The sequence below is a fragment of the Trichoplusia ni genome, chromosome 1 (genome assembly GCF_003590095.1).
Source record: "Trichoplusia ni isolate ovarian cell line Hi5 chromosome 1, tn1, whole genome shotgun sequence".
Lineage (NCBI taxonomy): Eukaryota > Metazoa > Arthropoda > Insecta > Lepidoptera > Noctuidae > Trichoplusia > Trichoplusia ni.
Window position 1 is genome coordinate 7,351,289 of NC_039478.1, and position 16,093 is coordinate 7,367,381.

Here is a 16,093-nt window from a genome sequence, read left to right on the forward strand (position 1 = left end):
AATTAATCACTTCACCAAAATACTTTATTTACCAAAATTACTTCGGTGAAAGCTCTATGAATAAAAACCAGATTTAAGTTACCGTTATAATTTATAATTATAATTTATGAGTCTAAAAACGAAGATTAATTTCACTTTCGCATAGAAGAGTCGCTTCCGTTGACTTAAAAAAAACGATTTCAAGGCTATTGTTTACGGGAATATTTCGTATCTAATATAAATAATACTTCCAGTGTTGAAAATGTATCTTAAATATGTAACGGCAAAATGCGGGAATAGAATACAAAATGTGATGTTTTATTAAGTTTTGATCGAAAATGTGATTTAGGGAGTAGCGGGGCGCGTGCTCAGCATCCTCTCAGCGATGTTTTTTTTTCTTTTATATTACAACCACATCTATACCGCTAAGGTGCCATATCTAGCGCAAGCATTAACCTGTTGGGTTTCTGAAAATGGATAATCAGCAATTTTTCTTACATTTTAGATCTCGTATTACCGAAATTTAAACGGATAAATAGTATTCGAATAAATAATATTAGTAGAATAGAACGAGGTGCCTAGTTTCTAGAACGACCTAATAACTACGCCGGCAGTCGGCATCGCTTATCGTGAAGATCGTGTGCATAAATATTGACATGGCATCTCACTATCCTACACGCCGACCTATTTTCCTCATACGAATGCAATTTACATTTCCAATTCCGTATTTTACAATTTCAAACTGTACAAAATGTAAAATCATTCATGAGAACTTCAATTTGGAAGCTTATTTAGCGCGTGCAATTAACGTATCTTTGCAAACAAGTAATTCCCACGTTGCTAGCTAATAGACACTTACCGGTAGCCGATCCGCTGTTCACCAATGACTTCTTCGTAGTATCTCTGTCGCCTGATGTCAATTGTTTCGGGTTCGGGTTCGGTAACGAGTTGCCTGACGATTGCGGGGCATTTTTCACGCATGGCGACGTCGGCAGCGACAACGGAGAGGATAATCTTAGCGGTGACGTAGGGGTGCCCAAATTGGACGGAAGCGACAACTTAGATTCCGAGGAAATGAAAGAATTTGTCTTTATACATATGTTGGATTTGTCATCCGGCTCAGGAGTGCAAAGGACTGTGGGCAAGGTTATTTGTAGTGAGTTGCTTCTTTGCGTCTTCTGCTCGGTTTCTGGTGAGTCGGACATCTTGTTCTGAAATAAAATAAACGAACGTGACTTTACGTTTAAATAGCTATAAATTACAGTCCCGTTGATTTACGATGTGGATTTTTATATTTTTAAATCGTGAGTCAATGTACGATTTAACTATTGGTTATTTTTGGTTTTGCTCACATTGCACGGTGCGAAAGCGTGTGTTATTGTAAATAATGAAAGCAACGTAAGGAAACGCATGTTATTCTGCGTTGCTAACTAGTAAACGCAAGACGTATACAAACATGTTATTTATAAGCATTTAAGAGGAAAAGTTTAAGTAAAACGTCTTTTTGTTACAAATTGGGAAAAGTCTATTTTCCAATAAAGATAAGCATTAGGCTAATTCGTTTCGCAAAAGCTCTTTGAATCGGCGAAATGTGGCCCAGAAACCTAAGACTTATTTTGTTCATACAAAGACATCACGAAAGTGCTATAGGTAATGTTTAAATATGAAACACAAAAATGTAAACAATATAACAATGTTGGCCCACTTTCAGCACAGTATTGATTTGAGGCTTTGTAGTCTCATCCGAGCCTTAACAATACAATATTGTCGAAACTTTGAAGGTTGCAAATACAACGGGAAGTAATTATTCAATTTATGCCCTGTTCTTTAAAATTTGTTTTCATTAAATAAATAGATTGAAGAATAGGGAATTCAGGTGCCATCAGTAACGCAGCGTCAGTAGTTTATTAGTTTAGACTTTAAGTACGTATGTAATTTAATGAGATACGCAAAAGAGTTTTTTAGCTATTGTACTTTTGATAATCTGTGAAACATTTTTGACAGTATCAGTAAACATCTGTCACAGCCATGACGTTTACCTGTATATAACAAAAAATGTAAATAAAAAACGTTCTATTAATGTGATGCCCGAAAATCATTATACCATTATCGCGAAGGAGAAATTTTAAACACCGCCATCGAAGTAATCGTTACAAATTCGACGTAACTTCGGAATGAAGTACAAAATGAACTTTACTTTGGGAAGACCATGGGCTAACTAAATCAACAAGTCAGCGTGATCTACATAAGTCCCGATTTCAAGGCCATTTCATTTATTTCTATAACTTTTGTTTAGCAACAACAAATCAAATCAAAATAAATTAAAAAGTGACTGCTTGTTTCTACATCAACGTTTTCAATAAGAACCACTTTGTTGTTATGAGTATTTCATAATGTAAGTATAATATAAGTAATATGTTTGCTCTCCAGATATTTTCATAACTTCCAATACCTGCAAAATAAACTTTAGAGCTTAATGTTTGTATTCCCTTGCGAACAAATTCCTTCCTACTACAACGATTTTTGATTAACTAGTCCCAAATAAAAACTTCCAAAATTGTAATAATGTTGAAAAAGCACTTAAATCAAAAGCTTAAAACTTGTCGAAACAGAACCTACCTACTTGGCTAACTTTCTACAGTTTGTAATTTGTGTGGAAAGTTTCAGGCACGGATAATTTAGAAAACGAGTCCAATAATCAACAGAGCTACCAACTTGAGCTACGAGTGTTTATTTAACAAAAATTTTTGCACACAATCTAATGAAACGTAACACATACAGTACTTGGTGATAAAAGAAAGACGTGAATCGAATGGACTAGCCGGCAACACGGCATGGTAGCGACGCGAACGAGCCATTGGGGACCCGACGCCCGAACCGAAGTCGCCGCTCGGCCCACGCGCGACTAACGAGGGAAAGAGAAGGCGATACCGACGCAGATACAGGCTGATGTGTCCTCGGTTTTCATCGCTCATTCATTTAGTTGAACAGTTCGTTGTGTTGTGTATAAGCGACACAGGCGTTGTCGCAGCTCTCTCGCCGGCTCGCCGTCACAACTTTACAAACATTGTTTTGAAAATCGAGTCTACAAACAGTGCAAGTATCGAACGTTTTAATAAATAGAACAGTGATTTAGATTACGTGAACATGTGTACTACGGCGATTAGAAATAAACCATTGGGGCTAAAACTGAGAGTGACTCATGTTTTAAGACTTGTATTAGCTAAAGTAGCAAGATTCTTCTTTAGCTTATACTATGGTACTGAGGGAGAGAAGATTCCGCCGATCCACGATGATATTCTGAAGCAGCCGGCTGTTGAAGTTGCAAAGAAGATAAGGAACAAAGAGGTGACTACCAAATAGTTTATTTAACAACATACGCGACGACACACGTTTACCTTATTACTTTGTACAGTGTTATGTTTTTATCCATTAATAATAGTCGTGAACATTAACAAGACAGGTTTATTAAACGGGTCTTAAAAAACCATATGAACAACAATAAAGTACATGGTGTTATGTCAGAAATAACATGAGCGTCAACGTAACAAATTGAAGTTCCTAGACTTTTTGTTTTAAAACGCGTGGGTAGTTACATACATAGTGCGTGGCAATGTTATGTTTACACAAACCGATAGTGGTTATATTTTTAGACTATTAACTACGAAGTTTTTACTCCCTATTGTGCAAACATTATATGCAATAAAGTGATGGTAACATTTTATAAAATAATGTAGAATGACTGTAAACGTGCAAGCGACACCGGCTTATCATCAACAAGAAAATGATTAGATATAATTACTTGTATCTGTATGTATTAATAAGTATAACAATGTTATTGTTATAGAAAACAGTACCTAGATACTTAGCATTTATATTGGTTTATGAGAAACCTTGAACATAACAAGGGTAGCTACCTATCCGCGAGTATGTTGTAATAAAAGGCGTGACATAATACATTTATTAACGAGGGCATAACAAGCCAGCTATGACTATAAATTGTCATACAATATGGTTTTTGTTATATTATAGTTATATTGTGGATAAAATATTACATTGTAATTCCATTACAAATATTGGTAGTTGCTACCAGGGCGACATAAGTTTCTGTTGGTCTCTCGCCTACCGAATATTTTTAAGGTAATAAAGTATTAAACCGGTTGCATTATTATGGAGAACAGTTATCCCATGGACCTCAACTGGTTTCGGAGTATCGCCGAATTAAATACGGAAGCATATTTGTCTAATAATCTAAACATGATAGAATTTATTACTTGTCTATGTAAAAAAAAAAACAAAGAATACAGTAAGACATCTATTTATATTATATTATTAAGTGCTAATTAGATTTGATGGGCGCTGCTTCACCTATGGAAAAATTGTTTATAGGTGACGGCCATTATACATTTATGCCTTATCCGGGTCAATAGCACTGTCATCGAGACTTATCTGTCAAAATGTTCTCACGTTCGTAGCGTTATCAGTCATAGCTCACCGCTCAGTTGAATGTGCAACCATTGGTACACAATGAAGTAATTTTGACGGCCAATGCCACTGTCTGTTATTTGGTCATCCTATTCATGATAACTTTTCTCAATAATCCCAATTAAGTACTGCATTGTTCGTTTGTTTGAAAACTGTTAAGATTGTTTTATAATAACTTGGCACTTTTATAAGAGGTCAAGGACGCCTTTGCCGAGCACTGTAGCCAAGCAGGTCTTTATCTAGAAAAAAATAAGTCAACTCTTTTGTTTCGGTGAAAGTTGGCAACACTCAATTTTATCGCTCTTCGTTTTTCAAATATTGACGCTTCGGATTTATTTTGTTATCCTCGTAAAATGATATGAGCGGTTGGTATACCTAAATACATATTATATACCTTATGTAAACCTAAGGTGGCTTCAGTTTCTCACACGCTTTGTACTGTCTAGAGTCTAGACACATAAATAGATCAACGGATTTTGTGAAGTGGGTAACCGTTTATTTACATTTAGAAATACAAAAAAGCTAGTTAGATTTCTGACACAAAAGAAAACTAGTTTTATATTATACTGGGAAATACGATGCCTATTATTTCCATTTAGAAACAACACGCACTTCTACAGGATAACTACAGGAAAAAGTTACAAAACACCTTTTAAAATTCCTCACAACAGAAGATTGAAACACGGAAAGTGTCTGATATTTCCCATTCCTGTTTTCGTATTATTTTATGCTTTGTTACATAATGTATCTAATGAATTATTCAGAGCCGGTCCTCAAACAATTTGTTGGCCTTATTACTCAACGTCAAGCAAGATAAGGTTGTACAAAATTAAGTCAATCGATCGTGGTATAAATTGAACTTTGAACTGTCCGTGTTCAGTCCACTGGTGTCATGGTAACGTATGAGTTTTATACTCTGTTATAATGAATTATGGGTTTACACGTCATGCTCATGCATAAGGGATTAATTTGTTTGATGGATATTTTGTTTGCTTAACGTGGTGTTTCGAAATAATATTCTTAAGAAGAATTTGAGCTACTTTGACTCGTATAATATGTATATGCACTCGTTTAAGTCGGTAAGGTCTTCTACCTTAGTATTAAAAGGAACGACAAGATCCATTGTTTTAATAGTTTTTAGAATTTCATTCTTACTTATTACTACAGACCCAGAAAATATGGAGTTTTATGGAGAGTTACGAATAATTCACTTTCCAAAACCCCCGATACCACCTTCTCGCTAAATTTAGCAACTCGTGTTTATAATTTTAGGGGCACTCTGACGAAATTTGAATTTCTTTCATTGTAATTGAATTTACTAAGAGGCGCTTCATTGTTCAATTTTCGTGTTTACATGAACGTTGAACGCGGTTACTTTGAAAGGTATCTGAAAGCTTTCATTTAGGTCGCGGAACGATTTTGATTGATGAATAATTGAATACATCATTCGCTTTGGTTGCCTTTACGTAGCAAAAGCAATATTCTAAGACCGTTTTACAATATTTTAAGATTGTTTCTTATTGTAACAACCTGTCTACTTCCCACAGATTTTTCTCGCATTTCACTAGAGCCTTCCATTAATCTCAAACATAAAATTCAAGTGAATAAAATTCGGACGTCGTCACGTTTTATGGCTTTTCGGGTTTACAATCGTTGTAATAAAACACCAATAAAAGAGTAAGTAAGTAATACAATGGTAATGGTTACCATCAACAGTTTCCATCGCGTGCAATTTACTGCGTCAATGAATAGACGAATGGAATTACATTTAAAGCTGGCTGCAACATGATTTTTTCACGAAGATAGCGTACGGGGAGTACTGCCTAATTTTAAAGTTAGACTGATGCAGTTGTGTAAGCGGGACAGCGCACTACACGACGTGTAGCGGCGTCTCTTTTCCACACCTTCAATATATTAATTGAGGAGGTTTTGGTAGGCCATCAGTTCAACACAATTACACCGGTTCGCATCAACAAATCTAGGTACAAACCTTACATAATGGGCTTGGCTACACCACTGCAACGAACGAGCAATTGTATAACACATAATGCTGATTGATCAACATAACCAGTTATAATTCGTTTAAATTAGTTCACAATGCGGTTCGAATCGGCTGGAAGCATCTCAAACCGAGTCACGATTACATTTCGCCGGCTTTTGTTGAACAAACATGAACAGAAAGCGAAATAGCATTTCTTCCGTTCTATTTCTCAACACGCTATAAGAATCAATGGCCCTGAATTTGGGTTTCTGCAACAAAACGATAAGAAAAACAGAAAAATAATACTGATACAAAGGGCAAGACCTCAACACTCAATGTTTAAAAACATCCTTATAGTACGTACCTTCACTTGCAAATTACAATGAAATGTGTTACTTGCTATCGAGTATCTTTAAACCCAATAAACTTCAAAAGCAAACTAATTGAAAGTAGCCAAAGATATACTTACAGTTCGATAATAAAACTTTTTAATTATTTTGTAACAAAAGGGATTTTGCTAAAAGCCGCGACAGCCTGTGAATATTCTTAACTTGAAACAGTCGTTACAGAAACATTGTAATTAGTGAGTTTTAACATTCGCTATCCCAACGTTAGTATCGTCTGTATAGTAGATCATTATGGTATAATAACACTAATGAGATCGTAATAATCATTAAACAGAAGATCGTCTTTAAATTCAATGTCAATGAAACCACGACTAATACCTAGGCTTAGGTATAACTATCTAATCGGGACGCTGAACAAGGAAAACAGATGTTTAAACAATATCAGATTTTACCCCGTGAGTAACGTTAACAATCAATAGTTGTACACTTGTAATCTGTATATTATATGAATCATATTTTGCCAATTGTTTTATCTATGTCAGTCCTGTTAGGATACAGTGTTATTCTAAATTACCAAGTGCTGCTAATATGAGCCAACCGATCCGAAAGGATGTCGACCTAAATATTAATGGGAAACAATAAATTGTATTTATTTGCTCGATTGGCTGGATAAATATTTATGACGGTCGCTAGGTCGTACGTCTGTGTGGATTTCCTGGTCAACCTTCGGTTATAATCAATAAGAATTAAGAAAAACCTATGAAACTAGGTTCAAGTTACATAGACTTCTAAAATATGATTGCTGTTCAAATGTAGTAGTAGTAGGTTTTAAAATGTGTTATGCATATCTATGTTATAAATGCTGGTGTGGTATTGCAGGTCAAAATGATAAAGGGAAAGCTTAGCGGTGGTTGCTTAGATGGCTATTGCGTGCGCCGCCATTAATAGAATATTATTATTAAATATCCTTCACTTCGCGTAATAAGTAGTAATGGATTCGTATTTTTTATGTTCCGCAAAAATAAATTGTTCAAATTAGAAAACATAAAACTCTCGCGCGACGACACTTCGATGTATTGTTTTTGAAACGTCGATACGTCACAAGATATCACCTAAAAAGTTTTTCAGATTAAGATCAAAAATACGTGACTAAAATGTTTTTTTTTTAATTATTTATCAGACGGGCTAAAAATATTTTTTGTACCCAGTCGTCATTCCTATTGTGAGGAAATATCAAATATTCCATCTCTATTACAGATAACAAGCGTGGAAGTTCTAGAAGCGTGCATCAGGCGAATAAAAGATGTTAATTCAGCACTTAACTGCTTTGTGGAAGACCGATTCGAATTGGCTCTCAAGGAGGCACGAGAGGCCGATGACCTCGTCCGGAGCGGGACCAAGACGCCAGCTGAACTCGAGGAAGAACGACCATTCCTGGGCGTTCCGTTTACGACAAAAGACTGTATTGCCGTTAAAGGTAATGGAAATTGACTATATTCTGTAATACCTACGTATATTCTGATCATTGAGTTTCAAAACAGACTTTATTAACACAGTATAAGGTTTTAAGTAATTGCTTTATTATATCCTTGTTGTCATAAAACTTGAATTATAACCTGGACAACTCATTGTTTTCAGTATTAATAATGTAGTTTTTAGCTACATTGTGTGCCTGCTCAAAACATTAAACTTTATGGGCTGTAAAATAGTATACAAAATTTAAATGTTAACACAAGGGTAATTTATTATAGTTCTCATAGGGAAAACTATTTTTATTGGCTTATATAAAGTTGCTTTTACCACTTAAAGTGATAGGAATGTTGCCGTTATGTGAACGAGACAGCGCTATGTACATTGTAGTGCGTTATCTCGCATCTTCAAAGGCGAACAACATGATTTTATAATTTGATTTGCTCGTAGTACAGGCAACGGTAAATAAGTAGATTAATGTTGTTTTTTTCACGTTCCAGGTTTACATCACACTGCAGGGGTAGTACTTCGTAGAGATGTTATTGCAGAGGAGGATAGTGACGTCATCAGGCTACTGCGACAAAAAGGAGCCATCATCATTGGATTGACTAATGTCCCTGAATTTTGCATGTGGTAAGGTACTTGTGAATATGGCTTTTGTATATGCATGATTATTGAAATTCTATAATAGTCATAGAATTTGGTTTTGTAAAGAACTATTTCCGGAAGAGAAAACAATATTAACGTGTTATTGTTTTCTTGATACCTAGCTAACTTGTCATTATATTCTTCTAATTAACAAGGATAACTGGCTACCAACATTAAAAAAAAGCATTTTGGCCATGAAACAAAAAAAAACACATTAAAACGCGGAACTTGTCCGTTCTGCATTCAGATATTGTTTTTACTAAAAGTTATAAATGCAAAAAATTATATTTTTTGTCGATTGTGCTAAATATAGCCAGTAACCGCCCATAACTTTTGCAAGACATATTGATACAACAAATTGCATTAAATAAGTATTCGAATTAGGGGAAAAAACTTCAAGGTACCAGGAACAAAAAAAGCCTTGCTGAAAATCAACTTAGTACAGGTTGCTGAACTTTTCCGTCACTTTGATTCCAACTTTGCCAACAGTTTCTAACCAGCTACTTACGTTAAGTTAATGCACCGAAATAGTATAGATGTTTGTGAAACTGTTACAGGTGGGAAACTCACAATCATATCCATGGGAGGACTAACAACCCTTACAACACTACAAGGATCGTAGGAGGCTCGTCTGGTGGCGAGGGATGTTGCCAAGCCGCTGGTGGAAGCATCTTTGGAATAGGTACGTAGATAATAAATTTAATATAAAAATTACTGGAGGAGTCCAATACTCCTCCTCCAGTAATTTGCATTTTGCAATTGTGTATAAGAAATGTTCGCTGTATCTATCGACTTCGTTTTTTCAATGGCATGGCAAGTTTTTATTTTATATAATAATAATTTAATAATGTTTTTGGGAAGCATGGCAGACCAGGCACCTAGTATTCAAATTATAAATTCATACAAAAAGTGACTTAGCAATATGGCTTTGCCAGTACACTTTTTTGTTCAATCATTTTATATTCAAATTATATTTAAAACAAGTTCTCATCTATATGATATTTATCGATTCCATGCTTTATTGGCCTAATAATAAATGCTTTTGAACATCAACTCGCTTCTGTTTTAAGTAGCTTTACTATGAATTACAAATAAATAACAACATAAATAACATCTTGGGCTATTCTTACCGACTTCAATCGTAAATAGACTACGAAAAAAAAGTGTACCTTGCCATTACCTTAGTACCTATCAACATTATGATACACACATTGTTTCTAACAACAATATCATAACATCGCCTCTTAAGTATGTTGTCATAGTTTCACATCAAGAAAACGCGCAATAGCGTTAAAAGCAGGAAGTTACGTCATTAAGTAGTTGTCAATGTTACGGTAACAGGGTTATTAAGCATCTTGTTAGACTGTCGTGTAAATTGAAAGCGTTCCTTAATTATGTGATCGACGCTGACGTCTTTAATTAACATCTCGGTACTAATATTAAATTTGTAAAGTTTTGACACGTATTTTAAGTAGGAGTAGGTAGGTATTCCTATTATGGAATGTTTTAAAGTAACTTAATAACGTCGAGCCAGTAATTATCCTACTTTATCTTTTACATTAGTAACTAAGAGCTCAGCAATGGCTCTTACGGATTATCTGCACAATATATAGACTCATTTAATCGATAGATTATACTGTACTTGAGTATCGAGTACGTTTGCCCAGCTAATCAATTATCCTTTATCTCTCTACGTTCGGACCGACAAGGATTAAACACTTACACCTATCTATGTAGCAATTTGTCCATTGTTACTCAATAAATAGACTATACTTAATCAGCTGTTGCGAGTACTTATGTCTCAAAAGTAAGGTAAATTGGCCACGGACATGATTTTTTTCCACAGACCCTTGTCAATTAGCTTGCCCAGGCATTCAAAAAGAGTGAGGCACTAACTGATCGACACAACAAGGATTTTTGTGACTTGTGTGTGTGATCATAAGATTCATTTCATATCGAAATGTACAACTTTCATATTTTAAAATAGGAACCGATTTATAGACATTGTGACGTCAACCGTCTTAAAGTTATCAACAGCAATGTTTGATCAATACTTTGGTGACCCAAGAATAACTTCGTCAGACATACGCTTACAAAATTGAACTTTATATTTGATATTTATAGGTCTTAATTCGTTTAAAATACATGGAATTTTATGTGTGTTAAAGGTTCTGACATCGGTGGATCGATACGAATGCCGGCTTACTTCAATGGAATCTTCGGTCACAAGCCATCACGTAACATAGTGTCAAACGAAGGACAGTACCCAGTCCCGGAGTCGGAGTTATTGGATTCATTCTTAGGTAAGTATATCATTAAAAAAAAAACTTCCTCACTAGGGAATTTAATCCTTGTGTAGCGGGAGTTTCACAAGCATTAAATCCATCTTTACCCTGCAGTAGCGCAAATAGTTACCTCTACTAATTATATTAGAAAATGTGAACATATTTTCTTCAATATTAATGACGATCGGACAATTTAAGGATTAGCTCTCTTAGAGTTCTAAGTTGCAAAACTTAAGCTCAAGAGATGAAGTTTGTCTATAGTATCTTTGGGAAATTCTACAGGACTTGTGCTTGGCATTAAATAGAAGAAAATATAGAAATCGAATACGTTGACCAGAATAACTAATGACAGCGGAGTAAATTGGATTGTCAATTTATAATAAAACAAACTAGTTTTAAATAAACTTGCAGAAATCTAGGTATAGTTAAAAACTACAGTCGATTGTGAATAAGTCATAATTATTTACAGGTATCGGGCCAATGACCAAACACGCCGTGGATTTGAAACCAATTCTCAAGATCATATCAGGGGACAATTCTAAGAAACTCGAACTAGACAAACCAGTCGACTTAACAAAACTGAAGTATTTCTACCAATTCAGCAACAATGCACCCATAGTTGATGAAGTAGACCCAGAAATCAAGGCGGCTATGAAGAAGGTCACAGAATTTTTGAAAAGGCAATACCAAATCGATGCTGAAGAGAAAAACATTCCAATGCTGCGTAAATCAATGCCTATTTGGTTAACTACAATGAAGGGAAAGAAAAGGTTTGGCGAGTACATCATGAAGAATGATAGTATTGGGGGAATTTGTTGGGAAATCGTGAAACATTTCTTTGGCCTGTCTGGAAACACTCTCATCGCGCTGTTCACATCTCTAGTCGATCACAGTGGTGTGGAAGTCGGTAGTGAGAAGTACAACGAGTACCTAAAACTTCGCGAGAACCTCGAGGCTATCTTCAGTACCATGCTAGGAGAAAACGGTGTCTTCCTGTTCCCTTCGCATCCAACTCCAGCCCCCTATCACAACGAGCCTCTAGTCCGACCGTTGAACTTCTGCTACACTGCGATTATTAACTGTTTAGGCTTACCAGCTACTACAATACCACTAGGACTAAGCAGGGAAGGTTTACCGATCGGAATTCAAGTGGTAGCCAATCACAACCAGGACAGGTTATGTTTAGCAGTAGCTGAAGAATTAGATAAAGCCTTCGGCGGTTGGGTTGAACCCCAAAAAGCATAAAAAAGTATCTTCTAAATCATTAATTTTGTATCTATTATATGAGTATGTGTCACAATATTTTTGTACTTTTAACATATTACAAGAATTGCTTGAATATCGAATTTATGAGAAATATTGACAATGATACTTCAATATTTTTATAACATAATTTATTGTGCAATATTTTAATGATCTATTTACCTTGAAAGTTAGCATAGCTGCTTCGGGACTATTTAGAATGTTTATTGATGTCGCGTAATTTATGTAAAATAGATTATAGATATACAATGCGTACATACACAATGGTACATCACAATGTATAGGTACATAGTAAACATGGATTAGGGCGATTTTAAATCAGAATAATAAAAGCTTTTTTCATAAAATGTTGGTTCTTCATTTATGAGTTTCTGTTATATTATCGGCTCATCTTTAAGCCAAGTTAACATTGGCCACCGAAAATTTGCCTACTAAAAAACTCTATACTTAGGGACATCCATTATTTAGTTATTTCTATTGCCTATTTTTTCAATACTATTATTAAGAGGAAAAGCCCAGCATATAAAATTTAATATTTACAATAACCATTCATTGGAATAGGTGTCAAACAGTTTTCAGGCTTCTTACTAATAAGCTTGTAAACCAGCTTAGGTATTCAAAAGACTAAGATCTAGGTGACTCGGGATTAACATACATACTCTGAGATATCTGTTAAAAAGAGGTTCAATATCGAAATATGTTCACTCAACATGGTCCATTTTATTTTGAAATCACGCTAGAATGTTCTTAGATAAATTCTATTGGCTGTGCAGTGATTCCATGCACTATGCAACATTTCGTTCATATTCTCCAGACTTAAATAGAACACGCATTCGCGTTTGTCGCCAACTATCAATAAGTATGTGTCCTGTTCTGATTACTCAACACTCAGGAATGCCCACTACATTATTTTAATCAATGATTCTGCCATAATCTTGGATTTGGTGATGTAAAGCTTTTGTTCAAAGTGTCTGTTTGTTCAATCATCCAATTGTTTGAAATGAAACCAATAAATAATGTTACTAATTAAAATTTTAATAATAATATTAATCTTCATAAATTAAACAAGCACAATAAAATATTAGAAGCAGGATTATTCCGAATTTTTGAGACTGTGTATGATTTTAAGTATTTCTTTTCTCTTTGCTGAGGGGTTGATCTTGACAAGCATATCACAGTTGCCAATGAGTCCTGTCTGGTGCGCACACTCCGCAACCCTCTCTGCATTACATATGACGTGGACACCGCAGTCATAGCCATTGCCTTGCTGCATACATTCTTTGTCCACATAGTTTATGCTACCTGGAATCAGTACAATAGGATGAGTTAAATTTATTAAAAGCAGAAATTACTGGTTTTTGTGAGTGAACCTTTGGGTTTTTACTGAAGTCTACTACTTAAGACTTAGATTTAAGGATAATTTTTTGTGTAATTTGAGACTGTTCAACAGAAATTTTGAAAACATATCTTTAGATCTATAACTTACCGATTGAAGTTAAATATGGGATTAGGTGGCTGGCAAAATCCCAAGCAGCATTGTGGTTAGTCACATATGAAGAGTCAAAATGAAAAAAAGAAACTTCTGGCTTTGAATAAACAAGGAGACTCCAGTGTGAGCCACCCGCTACATCCGGTGTATCATTGTCATTAAGAGGAAAAAACACAAACTGCTTTCTACTTATTCCAAGAGGTTCTAAAAATGTTTTGATTTCTTCAGTTTGAACCATCTTTATACATTGAGTCACTTCTGGTGATACAAACAGCAATTCTTTTGCAGTCCTGAATATCTTTTTCTCTAAGTATTCAAAATAGAATGATATAATAGTATCATTCAACCAATATGGTCCATCCAAAAGTGCAACATCTGATTGATGAAGCAATATATCATGGAAGCTCAATACAATCGATGCTTTGGCCATTCTCGTATTGCGATTTTTTATATTTTATCTTCAGTGTAGTTAAATTGTTTAATGTTTAACGAAGATAGATCTGGCAAATAACAAAACAATATAACCAAAAAATAACACAATTCAAAACATGGAATCAGCCAAAATGGGTGTCGCATGTCGCACCGTAAGAAGATAATAATATTTTTAAGTTCCGAGATTTTCAAATTATGGTCAATTAGGTCATATGGTATAAGGGCAATGATTTCAAACAAAAAACGCTGATATGTATACGAAGCAAGTTCTTTAATTTCGTTTAAATTGATTCATTATTAAACATTTTTCATTATTTACGCATACGACGTCGATAACTTTATCCTAAAATGGTTATAGCAAATGAACTCACCTTGTGTTATGGGTGAAACCATTTATTGTAGCCACTAGAACATCAATTTAAACTGTCACTAATATATTTAATTTATTGTTTTTCCATTTATTGTGTTTGATGATTTTATTTCACGAAATATTACATTTAATAAGCCATACGCAATCACTCACATCATTCGGAAATTTGACATCAAAATACTACTGTCAAATGTAATGTCAATGTCATGTCGTGACAGTTGTTAATTTGTGTCATCTGTCACGTTTACGTTTGGTTAGTTTACGTACCCTACACATACCACATACAATCTATGAAACGTTTTTTTTTTAACTAAATTTATTAAGTTTTAAACTAAAAAGTCTGTAATTACTACAAAGACTTTCGTCAACCATGTGAAAAAATATTTAGCGACCTTAAGCATTACGTAATAATAGCTGTGATGACGTATTTGATAAGATAGCTAGGAATAAACCAGTTCACGCAGTCGTGATTTTTAGTCAAGGTCGTAGTACCACGAGGATGAATCATGAACCTAACGATTGTGACGTTAGTTTTGCTTTAAGTAAATCATGCGGATTGCAAAAACGTGTTAAGTTGTAGTTTCGATGGCATTATTTTGACACTCCTCAATTTTTACGATACAATCGTGTTGGTCGTAAACTTTTACGTGACTAATCATTCGATTGCTTTATATTGCTAAAATATAAAATCCTAAAATACAGCAACCTACTAAAAGATATTCAATAAGCCAAACGTGTCACTATTGCGTTGATCCGGGAGAACCCCAGACAACCTTTACTCTGGGAGTGACGAAAATAATAAACGGGAACGGGATCTTTACCTCTTTTCTCATAGAGGAACAATTAACGATAAGGTTCGATCAAATAAAAAGGTATTTTTGTGCCTTTTAAGTAAATACTCAGTTCTAACATTTTCCCCAATCTTGTATTTTTTTATACATACATTTTATTGCGACAAAAGGTTGTCTAGCCACAAGATATTGACTCTACATGATTTATGTTGCGACTGACTGACTTTTGACATTTGGGACCGCGTGATTCTTCAATACTGTCGATATACATAATTATTCAGTACTTATTTAATCTTCACCACCCAATGCACATTGATGCGATTTATATCCAATGGGTGTGGTTTTTTTGTAATATTATAGTAGGTACATTATTGTGGAGGTCTTTTTACCAAGGCTAAATGCCGTATTGTAGCATTATTGTTGTTCGCTGTTCGTACCTAAGGCGAATAATTAAATCGTTTCAGAGATCAAAAGAAAAAAACTTACCAAAAAAAAAACAAAAGGAAATAATTAGTTTAAATTATTTATTAAATAATTTTTAACCACTAATTAA

General features: G+C 34.6%; 3 protein-coding genes across 5 annotated transcripts in view; 1 reads left to right on the plus strand and 2 right to left on the minus strand.

Moving 5' to 3' along the window:
• LOC113492580 (cytochrome b5 reductase 4) overlaps positions 1 to 2,687 on the minus strand; it is a 71,051-nt gene extending 68,364 nt beyond the window's left edge. Inside the window, exons 1-2 of one of the 2 annotated variants that reach the window (XM_026870088.1) lie at positions 2,599 to 2,687; positions 839 to 1,190 (exon numbers count right to left, since the gene is read on the minus strand). In XM_026870088.1, coding sequence (XP_026725889.1) covers positions 839 to 1,184 — 346 coding nt within the window. In that variant the 5' untranslated portion in view covers positions 1,185 to 1,190; positions 2,599 to 2,687. The remainder of the gene's footprint in view (positions 1 to 838; positions 1,191 to 2,598) is intronic. The other variant, XM_026870097.1, reaches the window with a different exon arrangement.
• Positions 2,688 to 2,840: 153 nt separating this feature from the next.
• LOC113492604 (fatty-acid amide hydrolase 2-B) lies at positions 2,841 to 12,805 on the plus strand. Its single transcript, XM_026870133.1, has 6 exons — positions 2,841 to 3,327; positions 8,050 to 8,269; positions 8,763 to 8,895; positions 9,468 to 9,592; positions 11,079 to 11,213; positions 11,665 to 12,805. Exons 1-6 carry the CDS (start codon positions 3,127 to 3,129, stop codon positions 12,438 to 12,440), a joined length of 1,590 nt encoding a protein of 529 aa, XP_026725934.1. The 5' UTR covers positions 2,841 to 3,126; the 3' UTR covers positions 12,441 to 12,805.
• Positions 12,806 to 13,472: 667 nt separating this feature from the next.
• On the minus strand, positions 13,473 to 14,977 carry LOC113492619 (sentrin-specific protease 8). 2 transcript variants are annotated; one of them, XM_026870170.1, is made up of 3 exons: positions 14,751 to 14,959; positions 13,945 to 14,447; positions 13,473 to 13,760 (listed from the first exon to the last, which is right to left on the minus strand). In XM_026870170.1, the coding sequence occupies exons 2-3, from the start codon at positions 14,375 to 14,377 to the stop codon at positions 13,552 to 13,554; spliced, it is 642 nt and encodes a 213-aa protein (XP_026725971.1). In that variant the 5' UTR covers positions 14,378 to 14,447; positions 14,751 to 14,959; the 3' UTR covers positions 13,473 to 13,551. The 2 variants fall into 2 exon arrangements, with proteins under 2 accessions (XP_026725971.1, XP_026725980.1); XM_026870179.1 differs by lacking the exon at positions 13,945 to 14,447 and having other exon boundaries at positions 14,751 to 14,977.
• Positions 14,978 to 16,093: the final 1,116 nt, after the last annotated feature.